General features: G+C 41.2%; 1 protein-coding gene across 4 annotated transcripts in view; it reads right to left on the bottom strand.

Moving 5' to 3' along the window:
* CLCN3 (chloride voltage-gated channel 3) overlaps positions 1-12883 on the bottom strand; it is a 117042-nt gene that overhangs the window by 21815 nt on the left and 82344 nt on the right. For all 4 annotated transcript variants that reach the window (XM_074993036.1, XM_074993034.1, XM_074993037.1 and 1 more), the window contains 5 exons: positions 12408-12565; positions 10119-10218; positions 3249-3436; positions 2284-2406; positions 768-974 (listed from right to left, as the gene is read on the bottom strand). In XM_074993036.1, the coding sequence (XP_074849137.1) occupies positions 768-974; positions 2284-2406; positions 3249-3436; positions 10119-10218; positions 12408-12565 (776 nt within the window). The remainder of the gene's footprint in view (positions 1-767; positions 975-2283; positions 2407-3248; positions 3437-10118; positions 10219-12407; positions 12566-12883) is intronic.

Raw genomic sequence — 12883 nt, forward strand, 5'->3', positions numbered from 1 at the left:
TTGAGTTTGACATGCTTGGTATAAAAGGACGGTTGTTATAATGTTGGGACTAGATGATGGAACATAAAGCCACACAGAGCATGGTTGAGAGAGAAGGCAAGGATTTTTCAGCGCTCTGACAAGGATGTCGATAACCTTTGCTCTGATATGGTATAGGGATGTTAAAGTGTAATCAATTAACTGGTAAGCCTAAACAGTGGACAGGGGTTGCTCCAGCCCTGCAGAGTTACCGCAAATGCTGGCTAAAACGGTCCTCCTGCTGCAGGGTAGGACTGCTCTGGCTTGACTGGAGCACCCCTGCCATGCAGCACACCTTGGGCTGTCGCAGATGGGACCTGCTCCAGCCAGGCTATGTGGGGCCACTGCAGAAAAGGGCTGCTTTGGCCATGCTGGAGCACCATCCACCTGCAGTGGTGCAGCAGGCAGATCACTCCAGCTGGGCCAAAGCAACCCTGGTCCCTGGCATGCCATGAGTGGCCTACCCAGCCGAACGACCCACACATGTTTAACTGATTAACTAGTTAAACCTTGTGTTTAACCAGTTAACCAAATGGAGGATTTTGCATCCCTAGTGTAGTGATTCCTGATCTGAGAATATAATGTCTAATAATCCAACCAATAAAATAGCTAAAAGAACAACATGACAAACTTTAGATTTTGTTTTAATTAAACGATTTTCAGGTTTTACCAATATTTTGATTATGGAAATTTATTGTAAGACTGTAACCTTTCTTGAGCAATAGGTAAAGGTTTTAAGAGGAACTTACCTCCCTTTTTTTAGCTTCATTAGTACTGTACTTTGGAAAGAGGTAGGAAAAAATATTCCCACAGCAACAGGCAACATGTACCAAAGGACCCTCCTTTCCTAAACTCAAACCTGAAGCTACAGCCAAGACTAAAGTGATGGTTTTTATCATCAAAGTCCATTTGCCCAAGTAACCTCGGATGATGAAGCCACTCAAAATAGTTTTAATCTAGAAGGAAAAATACTTCTTGTTAGACTTCATTTTCTTAAAACACATGCTACTTTTAAGTTTAAATGCTATCATCTATAATTTTAGAATCATAAATTACAAATTACTTGACTGTAAAGAAGACTTACCTTAAAACTTCAAAATATTTGAGATTTTGAATGCTGTTTGCCACCAGTTACACTACACTTTAAGGATATCTATACATATACACACCTAACTCAGCACAATATGGCAACTCTATTCATTAAAATGAACAGAAAACATATCTGCAGTAAGTTACAGGATTGCATTAAAGAAGTCTGTAATATAACCTGACAAATACAGATAATAAAATTCCAGCAGCAGAAACAAAGTTTCTGTGAAAACTATTAGAGATACCTGCAATTATTTATAGATTTTTTTTACTTAAAGTAATATATTGTTTTTGCCAATTTCAACCTTCCCTCTATTCTCCCATTTTATAACAATACACAATATTAAAAGCAATGGCTTAACAAACTAATAATGAAGAATACCAATTGTTTTCATTAGAAATGAGTTTATATTTTTCTAATATATTTCTTTGCCTAATAATTGCTTTGTCATCATACCTGAAAAACAATCTCATCACAGTAAAGAATACATATGTGACAGAGCACTGCAAAAATTTGATCAGTTGTGCACATAAAGTAAAGGCTTATAAATTTAGAGACTGGTTTGTAATTTAGCTTTTGGACCTCAGATCCCCACCTAAACTGGAGGTAATACAGAACACTTAGAAGCAGACAACTACAAATGCTCCTGGATGTAAGAGAAGAGTCCCAGGCTACTGACCAATTTTTATAATTCTGAAGTTGCAGTGGCAAAGATTGTTAGAAAAAGAACAAAATTTTGCTATTTTTCATTACTTTTTCCTTTTGAAATGACACTATGTCAGTTTGCATTACTCAAGAAGATTGTGGCCATGAACAAAAGAAGAACTATGATCAAAGGATCTCCACTGTGCAATTAGTTTGTGATCTAAGCTAGCAAATGGGAAACGAATTGTGCTGTGGAGGTTTCCAAAAGAAAGGTTTCCTGTAAAACTAGGCTAAAAAGAACTGGATGGCAAAACCTGAGAACTCAGGCAACATTCTGAAACCTTTTAATATCTATTTCAGCAGTGTTTAAGAATGTCAATTTTGTTAAATTTTAATTCTTATATTAACATAATGCACCAGAGATTAAATACTCATTCCAGGCTTCCCCTTCTCCTGGCAACACTAAGACAACAGGACCTTTCATTTATTGCCTTAAACTTCCATTATTATACACAGGCTCTAGACCTTACCTCTGGAATCCCAGAGCCACAGGCATAGGGAGCAAATACCTTCACCAGAGAAACTGCTAGGAAAGCAAAGCTCAAGGCCCAGAAAATGTACATGATGTAGTTCATAATGTATGAACCTGGACCCTAAAAGCAAACGAATAAGAACATGATATAATTGGATTAATGTATAAAATTAAATGCATTAGAAATTTCTCACCAAAGGTGTTCTGGAAATACTCTTCTGAAGAAACTCAGATATAATTTCCCACACTAACAGAAACAAAATGTTACTAATGCAATCAAATACTAGTTTTGTTTGAAATACTCTGAAGTGATTGCATTCATTAAACTGGCATGTCTACCACGTAAGTATCTGAGCAGCTCAGAAGGATTAATTAAGCATCATAAACCCTGTCAGTTAATTACTACCTCAATTTTATACATAAAGAAAATGAGGCAGAGGGAGGTTGAGAAATGGATCCTACAAACTGCTCAACACGCCTATGTGAGTAAAACTTCAGTATGGCTCTACCCTAATGGCAGGCCTACACTAAACCTGAAAGCCAATTTCTGACATGTCATTCTAGCTAGGGCAACTGCGTAGCTAGAACTGACATATCAGATATCAACTCATTTGTCTGTCTTCACCAAAGAAGGGCAAAAGAAGCATTTCTCCCGTCAATCTGCCTTACTCCTCAGGATAGCCAGAAGTACAGGGGTCAACTGCCAGCCCCAGAGAGAGATGTATTTCATGTGTCTTTACCAGACATGCAAAGTTAAACTCCAGGTCGATCTTTGCTGAAGTGTAGAAAAGCCCCTAAGTAATTTGCCCACACAGACACAGAAAGAGTGTGGCAGAAAAAATTATAGATCCCAGATCTCTATATTTTCAGTTTAGTGCCTTATCTTAAGACCATCCTTCTTCCTTATCTATTAATCCTCACTAAACCAACTAAACAATGCCTTCACCAAAGGGTTATACTTACTTCTGCTTGACCAATTATTAGTTCTGCCCATGTTTTCCACTGTGGACATTTGTCTCTCTCTTCAAATGTAGTTTCATTTGATCCCCAACAACACTGTTCATGATTAAACCACAAAGCACTAAGACAAATGCCTTCCTTTAGGTCAGTCATCCAATCAGCAGCAATGTCTATCAAGCCTGCTAATGCCCCTGTTGAACAAAAAACAGTTATATATCAGTTCCTGGAAATTTTAAAAATTCAAGAAAAAACACTGTCATCAATTGACACACCCTAATGAACAAACAAACCCTAAAGTGATACATGAGGAAAAATGGAAATATAAAACATTTGTTGTAAAATACTGTTAAGTATGTTTTTGCATGGCTCCAATTTGCAACGTGGATAAAAATTTAATGTCAGGTAAATTACAAATAATCAGATTAAACTAAGATTTGCTGATGATTTAAGGCTGTGACAAGATAAGGCTGGGAGGGGTTGAGAACAAGAGGGAAAAGCAGGGCTGGCAAACAAGCAGAGTGTGAGCACCTGAGGAGGAAGCCGCCCTGGGCTAATTGGGGCCAGCTGGTCCCACTTAAGCCTGCTTTTAAAAGAACCCTTTGCCCAGTAGGGCTGGGGACAGGAGAGTTATAGCAGAGCAGCTTATCTAGAAGCACCAGAGGAGTGCTCAGTCCTGAGATTTGGAGTAAGGCTAAGGAGACTGACCGTGCAGCAGGAGCCAATCCAGGAGGGAGAAGGTGGTAGTGCTGCTACTGCTGCCACTACCTGGAGAAGGTATGGGGGAGAGGAATTGTCTGAGGAAGTGGCCCAGGGAAGAGCTGTGGTGTTCATAATGAGTGGAGCCCTACCCCACCACTAGCAGCCACAGAGGGTCCCTGGGCTGGAACCTGGAATGAGTGGGTGGGGCCCAGGTTCCCCCCAGACCCACCCCCCCCCCCGAACTGTCTCAAGAAGGGCAATGGTATTCTGGCTGTGGGGTTAGTGGACTAAAGAGAGGCCTAGAGCCCAGGAGTGAGGCTAGCCTTGCCATAAGGCCCAGAAAAAAAAAACAATTTTGCAAAGAAACAGAGGGGCATGATACAATCTTATTTTTCTGATCAAATATTTTATCTTGTGAACCAAATTAATGTATTGCAACTGAATCATAACAGTAACCACAAACAGCAGTAATAATTCATTCTTGTATTATCAGAAATATAATTAAAACACAAATGATACACCAAATAAAGTATTTCAAATACACTGCTTGAAATAATCAATATGAAACAACATAGCGTGATGCTGGGAAATGCACAGTGCCATAACTCTGCATTGAAGTTAATGAGAGAGAGATGGCCTGCATCTCTCTAGCTCAAGTGAAACCCAGCTCTTGAAAAACATTACCTAGTTGTGGGAAGCTGTTTAACAGAGCTAAAAAGGCAATTTTACAAAAGCAGGCTGGCTTCTCCCATTTGCAGTTTCATTAGAAGTTACAGATGAACCCAACAGCATACAGAATACTAATCTCTGTGATAAACCTGTTTTTAAAAAATTATAGTTCACAATAGAAAGCAGTGAACTTTGATCTAAACAAGAAAATATCTTCATCCAGTGTCCCTAGAGACAGAAAGATAAGATCACGTGATAAACACTGTTGTAGGAAAATACAAATAATATTTACCACCCATTTGGTCCCAATTAAATCAATTGCAAAATTTCTGTTGACTTCAACAGGGCCAGAATTTCATCTTAAGTTTTAAAATAGATAAACTTAAAATCAAGAAATGTGATGGGAATTCAAACTGCATGTCAGTTGTACAGGATAAGGGTAGAGATTTCTGGGATGTAGGTGGCAGAAGGAGGGTAGCTGAGATTAGGATGAAGAACTGACAAACAGCACAGATAGGCTATGTCTACAAAGAAGTGTTATTTCAAAATAATCCATTCCAGAATAGATATTAGGAAATAACACAGCTACATACAAGAATGCATTTTGAAATAGCATGTTGGGACTCATAGTGCCTATTTTGAAATACAGCTATTGGACACCATTATGGTTTTTTCAAAATTGCGCTATTCTGTGTCTTGACAGAACCTATTTCAAAATAGGCATTATTCCTCCTGCAATGAGGCTTACAAAATTCAAAATAATGCATCTGCTATTTCAAATTTATTTTGAAATAACATGTGCGTAGTGTAGAGGCTTGCAAAGTAGCCATAGATTGCAGAATGGGTAAACTTCCAATTTGCTTGGCTTTTAGAATCTATGTCACTAAGAAGCCTAGTTTAGAAATTTTATACATACTTTTTATTTGTTTTAGATAATGACTTAATTTAAACCTTTTGGCCTTTTTCACCCAACACATCCTAAATAAGTAGTTTTCACTAATTACACACACGCATGCATACACATTTTATCTCTGTACACGTGCAGATACACACATGCACATGTGGATACACATTATGAAGATACGTGTAAATGAGTGTGACTACACAAAAATGTGGTTATTAGTCATTACATTTGCCATCCCCCTTTGACCGTGTGTACACCGTGTACCATGTGACCACTGTGCACACTAATTCAACCCTCCTGGGACTTTTTTTTTCCAGTAATTATATATACAGCTTGTTTAGGCTAACAGGGCATGAGGGTGGTCATGCCTTAGCATTCATAAGAAACGCAGCCTTTTCAAATTATGCTGATAAAACATGAGTCCCATGACACCTGAAGGTAACCAAATGTGCTCAGGAGAACCTTAGTTTTGTGCTTTACCCCCAAAATGTATGAACAACCAAAGATGAAATCAAGGCTAAAGGACAACAATATTTCCCTGTTATAGCTAATAGCTTGCATTAGGAACTTGGATTTCATTCATGGACACCAATCAAAATGCTAGACCAGTCAGAACTGGATGCAGGGCCTGCCCTACATGAGAGCATATCTATCAAAACTGGACAGTTCTAATAGCTACTTATTGGAATATGCAAAATGTGCCAATGGACTCAATCAAGTTCTTCATGCAACATGCATCCATAGCAGAAATCCCACCATCACATCCTACAATCTACACAGCAAAAGTAAAGTAAATAAGTAACTCCCAGTGGCAGCAAAGTCTCTGAGTCCAAGTCAACTAACTAGGGCTATGTCTACACTCGAGTGTAAAGTAGATTTTAAGGGAGTTAGGTGGATTTTATAATATATCTGTCTTCACTACAAATATCATTACGTTGATTTTAAGGGGTCTTAAGGTGTCCAAGAGAAGTAATGCCAAATTCAAACCTACAAGGTTGACTTAATGCTAGTGTAGACACAGTGTCATTTAATTTGATTTTATTGGCCTCCAGAAATATCCCACAATGCCTCCACTGTGTCCATTCTGACCATTGTTTTCACTTCTGCCCTCCAGAGCTGCGTCTACACGTGCACGCTACTTCGAAGTAGCGGCAGTAACTTCGAAATAGCGCCCGTCACGTCTACACGTGTTGGGCGCTATTTCGAAGTTGAAATCGACGTTAGGCGGCGAGACGTCGAAGTCGCTAACCCCATGAGGGGATGGGAATAGCGCCCTACTTCGACGTTCAACATCGAAGTAGGGACGTGTAGACGATCCGCGTCCTGCAACATCGAAATAGCGGGGTCCTCCATGGCGGCCATCAGCTGCGGGGTTGAGAGATACTCTCTCTCCAGCCCTTGCGGGGCTCTGTGGTCACCGTGGGCAGCAGCCCTTAGCCCAGGGCTTCTGGCTGCTGCTGCTGCAGCTGGGGGTCCGTGCTGCATATACAGGGTCTGCAACTAGTTGTTGGCTCTGTGTATCTTGCACTGTTTAATGAAAGTGTGTCTGGGAGGGGCCCTTTAAGGGAGCGACTTGCTGTTGAGTCCGCCCCGTGACCCTGTCTGCAGCTGTGCCTGGCTCCCTTATTTCGATGTGTGCTACTTTGGCGTGTAGACGTTCCCTCGCTGTGCCTATTTCGATGTTGGGCTGAGCAACGTCGAAGTTGAACATCGACGTTGCCAGCCCTGGAGGACATGTAGACGTTATTCATCGAAATAGCCTATTTCGATGTCGCAACGTCGAAATAAGCTATTTCGAAGTTGGGTGCACGTGTAGACGTAGCCCAGGTGAGCAGGAAGCAGGGATCAGCCTGGGCTTTCTGCTGCCCCTCATTCCACACAGCGGCAGGGCCCTCTAGCTTCACCCCGCCGTCCCTGTGCAGCTGCTGGGCTCTCCAGTTCAACACCTCCCCACCCCTGCCGCTGCCAGGCTCTATGGCTCAACCCCTCCCCCCACATACAGCTGCCAGGTCAAAATGAAATTAATCAAAATAACACTATCAAAATGAAGCATTTCCACAATACCAAAAAACAACATTTCAGTAGCTCAAAATTGAAACTTGCCAGATTTTTATTTCTACATTTTACACTTCTCAGGACTGGCCTGCTAGCCCGCATGTGCCAGGGGTAGGCTGTAGAAAAATGCATGAAAATGCACTTGGCAGTTTTTCAACGAGAATGAGGAGGGAGGGCAATGCACTCTGGGATGTCGACATCAGATAACCACAGCCACTTGTGACACACTTTTTTGTTCCGCCATAACACACTGGGACAGAAATCAAGAATGCAACGGGAGTGCAGGAACTGTGGGATAGGTGCCCACAATGCACTGCTGACACAGTCAAACTTAGCAAAGGTAATGGAGACACACTATACTGACTTTCATAGATTCCTAGAGCTGGAAGGGACCTCAAGAGGTGATTGAGTCCAGCCCCCTGCTTCAAGCTGGATCAACCCCAACTAAATCATCCCAGCCAGGACCTTGTCAAGCTGGGACTTTAAAACCTCTAAGGATGGAGATTCCACCACCTCCCTTTCAGTGCTTCACCACCCTCCTGGGGAAGTAGTTCTTCCTAATACCCAACCTACTCCTGCCCTCTGTAACTTCAGACCATTGCTCCTTGTTCTGCTGTCTGTCACTGCTGAGAACAGTTTTTCTCCATCCTCTTTAGAGCTCCCCTTCAGGAAGTTGAAGGCTGCTAGTAAATCACCCCTCAGTCTCCTCTTCTGCAAACTAAATAAGCCCAAATGCCTCAGCCTCCCCTCATAGGTCATGTGCTCCCGCTCCTTAACCATTTCCGTTGCCCTCCACTGAACCTGCTCCAGTACATCCACAACCTGTCTATACTAGGGTCCCTAAAACTGGCCCCAATATTCCAGATGTGGCCTCACCAGTGCTGAATAGAGAGGAACAACAGCTTCTTTACATCTGCTCGAAATGTATCTCCTAATGGACCCCAATGTGCTGTTAGCCTTCTTGGCTACAAGGACACACTGTTGACTTATATCCGGCCTTTCATCCATCATAATCCCTAGGTCCATTTCTGCTGTACTGCTGCTGAGCCACTCAATCCCCAGCCTATAACAATGCTTGGGATTCTTCTGTCCCAAGTGCAGAACTCTACACTTTTCCTTGTTGAACCTCATCAGATTTCTTTTGGCCCAATCCTCCAATTTATCCAGGACACTCTGGATCCTAGCTCTACCCTCCAACTTACCTACCTCTTCCTCTAGCTTGGTGTCATCTGCAAACTTGCTGAGGGTGCAATCCAGTCCCTCATCCAGGTCATTAATAAAGATGTTGAACAACACGGGCCCCAGAACCAACCCTGTATTCTAAACATGTGGACACTCACAATCAACTTTGTAAGATCTGGAGGTATAAAGTCAACTTTTATACATTTGACTTTACTTCCTAGTGAAGACAAAGCCTACGGTGCACGCTTTTGGGTTAAAAATAGCACTGTGGATGTTCAGGCTTGGGCAGAAAACACAAACTTGGTGAGGGGCTTGGCACTCAGGCTCCAACATGAGCAGGAATATCTACACTGTTACTTTTAGCCATGCAGTGCAAGCCCTACGAGCTCATATCATGTGACTTGGCTGTTGAGTGTTACTGTCATAGGTTTTTGTAACTGTATGGGTGACACACTATGAATACTGACACTTTTTTTGGAATCTCAAAAAATAAGGCTCTTCCAGGCCAGGACTGATGTATGTAAATCACTCTGAGGAATTTTCACTCTGGATGAAATCCTGAAGTCACCAAAGTCAATGAGAGGTTTGGAGAGGGTGAATAATGAAAAGTTATTGAATTGTTCCCATAATATAAGAACTAGAGGACACCAAATGAAATTAATGGGTAGCAGGTTTAAACCTAATCAAACAAAGTTCTTTTTCACACAGTGCATACTCAACCTGTGGAAATCCTTGCCGGAGGAGGTCGTGAAGGCTAGGACTATAAGAGTTCAAAGAAGAGCTAGATAAATTCATGGAGGTTAGGTCCATAAAAGGTTATTAACCAGGGGTTAGGAATGATGTTCCTGATCTCTGTTTGTCAGAGGCTAGAGATGGATGGCAGGAGACAAGTCGCTTGATCATTGTCTTCATTCCACCCCCTCTGGGGCACCTGGCACTGGCCAAGGTTGGCAGATGGGATGCTGGGCTAGAAGGACCTTTGGTCCGACCCAGTAATGGCCATTCTTATGTTCTAATGACAAAAACTCCATTGACTTCACTGGGCCCACGAGTTCCTGTTGTGTGGACACAAAAAGGTCTTCAAATCTCTGACAGCTTGTCATTCTGGAACTTTTAGAAAAAATTGTATTGCTACTTGATTTTTAACCTCACTCTATGAAAATGAGATTGCACTCTTAGATTGGTCCTGTTCTACTGTTGTGTGAAAATGTTTTCTCATATATGCATTACAATAATGAGGTTCTGAACAGATATCGGAACAAAATAATGGTAATCGATAGGACAGATTAATAACATGTACAAAGACACTATGTTAACTCACAGACGACTGGAAAAGTTAGGAGATTATATTGAATTATCTTTACCTGATGCCAAACCAGTTAGTGTTACTACTAGCCATCCTGACCATGCATCATACAAACTTTTTGTCATCTCCCAAGCAGACTCCTTCTTCTTGCTGTTAATCTGCAAACAGAAATCATCATGTCTGTACATTTTCTTCTTCTGTTTTTGTGGAATTTTCACATTGCAAAAGGAGTAAGATTGTGTAACAAAAAGGAAATGTAATTGTAAAAGCACAAATATGTAAAAGTCCTACAATTATTTTACTATATTTTTACACACACACTTCAAACAAACAAGGTTTCTTTTAAATAACAGCATAAATTTTAGCACTCATCATAGCAGACATTTCAAATGTCCTTTAAATGCCTTTAATAAACTAGTGAAATGAGCTGATTTCCTACACGTCAATTCTAGCTACATTGCCACAGTTGCTCCTTACCTATAAACTCCACATTCTCTGCTCTAGCTTGTCAAGTCCCTACCACTGAAGCTAAATAAACAACTTTTAGTTATCAATACTTGTATTTTCAGTCATCTAGACCAGCCAGTGCTCTACGATCGTCTTGCCTGGAGCTGAGCAGGTCAGATATTCTATCAAATGCCACATAAAAACGAGGGTGTGTTAAATACCCCTTGTTTACAACTAAGTGATGGAGGAATTACTTAAAAATCAAAAATGCTCCATAGAAACAGGTGATGCCACACAATTTACGTAATTGAACTGCACTCATGTTCTCAGATCAGTTGCAGACAGATCTGTGTATCTGAACAGGGCACTAGATATTAGTTATGATTATTTTTTTAAGCAACAGAGCAGGATACACACAAACAGATCAGATCATCAGATAGCTACTATTTTGTTTGAAGCAATAAATATGTGATGCTTTAGAGCCAACATTTCAGTGTTGAATACAGAGAGAATTTCTTTCTGATTTCGGCAACCAGGCAGTTGCATGGATTGGTTTGAGATTTAGTTTGCCCTTAGTTTTTAAACTGCTTCATTATAAAAAGATTTCACACCTTGAAAATGCTACCTTTTACAGGTGCATTCATGGGAATATATCAAAAGCATAGCCATGATCTTTAAAACTGGTTACCTTTTTCTTAAAAGGTCATAGTTTTGCTTTATTTAGAATAAAATTATACATCAGATAATAGGTCACTGAGATCCCAATTCCTCAAAGCATTCGGGTGCAGCAAAAACCTAAGTGCTTATGTGCTTTCCTCATGAGGGGTCTGAAGAATAAAGATTTTCAGAAGAGTCTGGTACAAAGAGAGAAGGAAGGTTTGCAGGACGGGGCAGATTTGGGAGATGGAAGTGGGACAGACACTTTCCATTTAAAGTGTCTAGGCACTTTATCTAGGCAGTTTTTCTACAATAAACCCTTCATTTAATGAACTAATGGGAGGGAGGGGGTGGCCATTAATGCCAAAAGCCTGCTAAATTACTGTATGATGATACGCTGACCTTCTCAGCCCATCCTTTCTCCCCCGTCCCCCACCTTCCCTGCCCCACCACCTGACCCCACTCCTCCCCTCAGACCTCCATCTTCCTCTCCCAATTACCAGGGCAGGAGCTGCATGCCAGCCTGGCTCCTTCCACCTTCTGCGCTCTCTGCAAGCTCAGTGCTGCAGCAACTCTGGCCCCAGCTGTGGCAGTGGCCCCCCCTGCCCTGGTGGCCCCCGTCATGGCTGGTTCAGTCCCGGTGGGCCCAGCTGTAGCAGCAGCTTCTCCAGCCCCAGCTACTCCAGTGTGGGGTGGGGGAGATGCAGGGGGGCTCTGGCAGACAGTGTGCATTGTTTCCGAAGTCCACTAAATCAGGGTCCACTGAATCGAGGGTTTACTGTATTGATAACTATTTTGGTTGTGTGTGATTTTTTTTTTTTAAATCAAATACAACTCCAAATACAACTCCAACTGTGGATGTAGTTATTCCAGTACAGAAGCGCCTTATACAAGTGTTTGTGTGTGTATAGGAAGGAGCTATACAGCACTAGCAGAAAAGTGTACACAAAACAAATGTATCCACCTCTGGGGATGTTCTGAGGAAGGAGAGGGTGTGGCCATGGCCTTGATCTTCACTATCTTGAATTACTGTTTGATGTCCTAAACTATACTGCTGTTGCAAAAATATGTCATTGACTGAAATTCCAATCCTGTAATATACACCAAGCTTAAAGCATGAGACTGAAGCCAATGGAATTATTCACGTGATTTAAGTTATGCACATAAAGTGTTGTTGGACCAGATCTTAATCCCAGTATATAACATTTAGCAATTTCCAATGATTATTATTGATTTCAAGTACCCGTCTGTGTCTCTCTCTGTCTTTGCACTTCTCTCGCACCCAGTCAATGGTGTGGAAGTCATCATATGTTCCAACTCCAGGAATGGGTTCATCCAAAAGGTCCAGTAAGTGCGTCGAACTATTAATGCTTCCTCCATTTGTCATTGTATAATGAGTTCCTATGGCAGAGAAAGGGTGAGAGATTATTACGTTCTGAAACAGAATAATTCTCTGAATAAATCTTTCCCCAAAAGTGCCCAATTTATCAAAAATTGTTTTTATACAATCTCCTTTTGGAATATTTCTTTATATTAAGGTTTTTGATTTTGGGGTAGGGGAAGGAGTGTATTTTCCCCCCCAGATCATCACCATCTTTAGAGACATCTTTTTCAAATTAGTAGCTTGTTCAAATGTGTTTGCACAAAAGACTTGGGAAACTGAACATCATAACTTCAATAAGTGTTTAACTGGTTCATCACTGTACTTGTTATGCATCA

Source organism: Carettochelys insculpta, chromosome 4 (assembly GCF_033958435.1).
Source record: "Carettochelys insculpta isolate YL-2023 chromosome 4, ASM3395843v1, whole genome shotgun sequence".
Classification (NCBI taxonomy): domain Eukaryota; kingdom Metazoa; phylum Chordata; order Testudines; family Carettochelyidae; genus Carettochelys; species Carettochelys insculpta.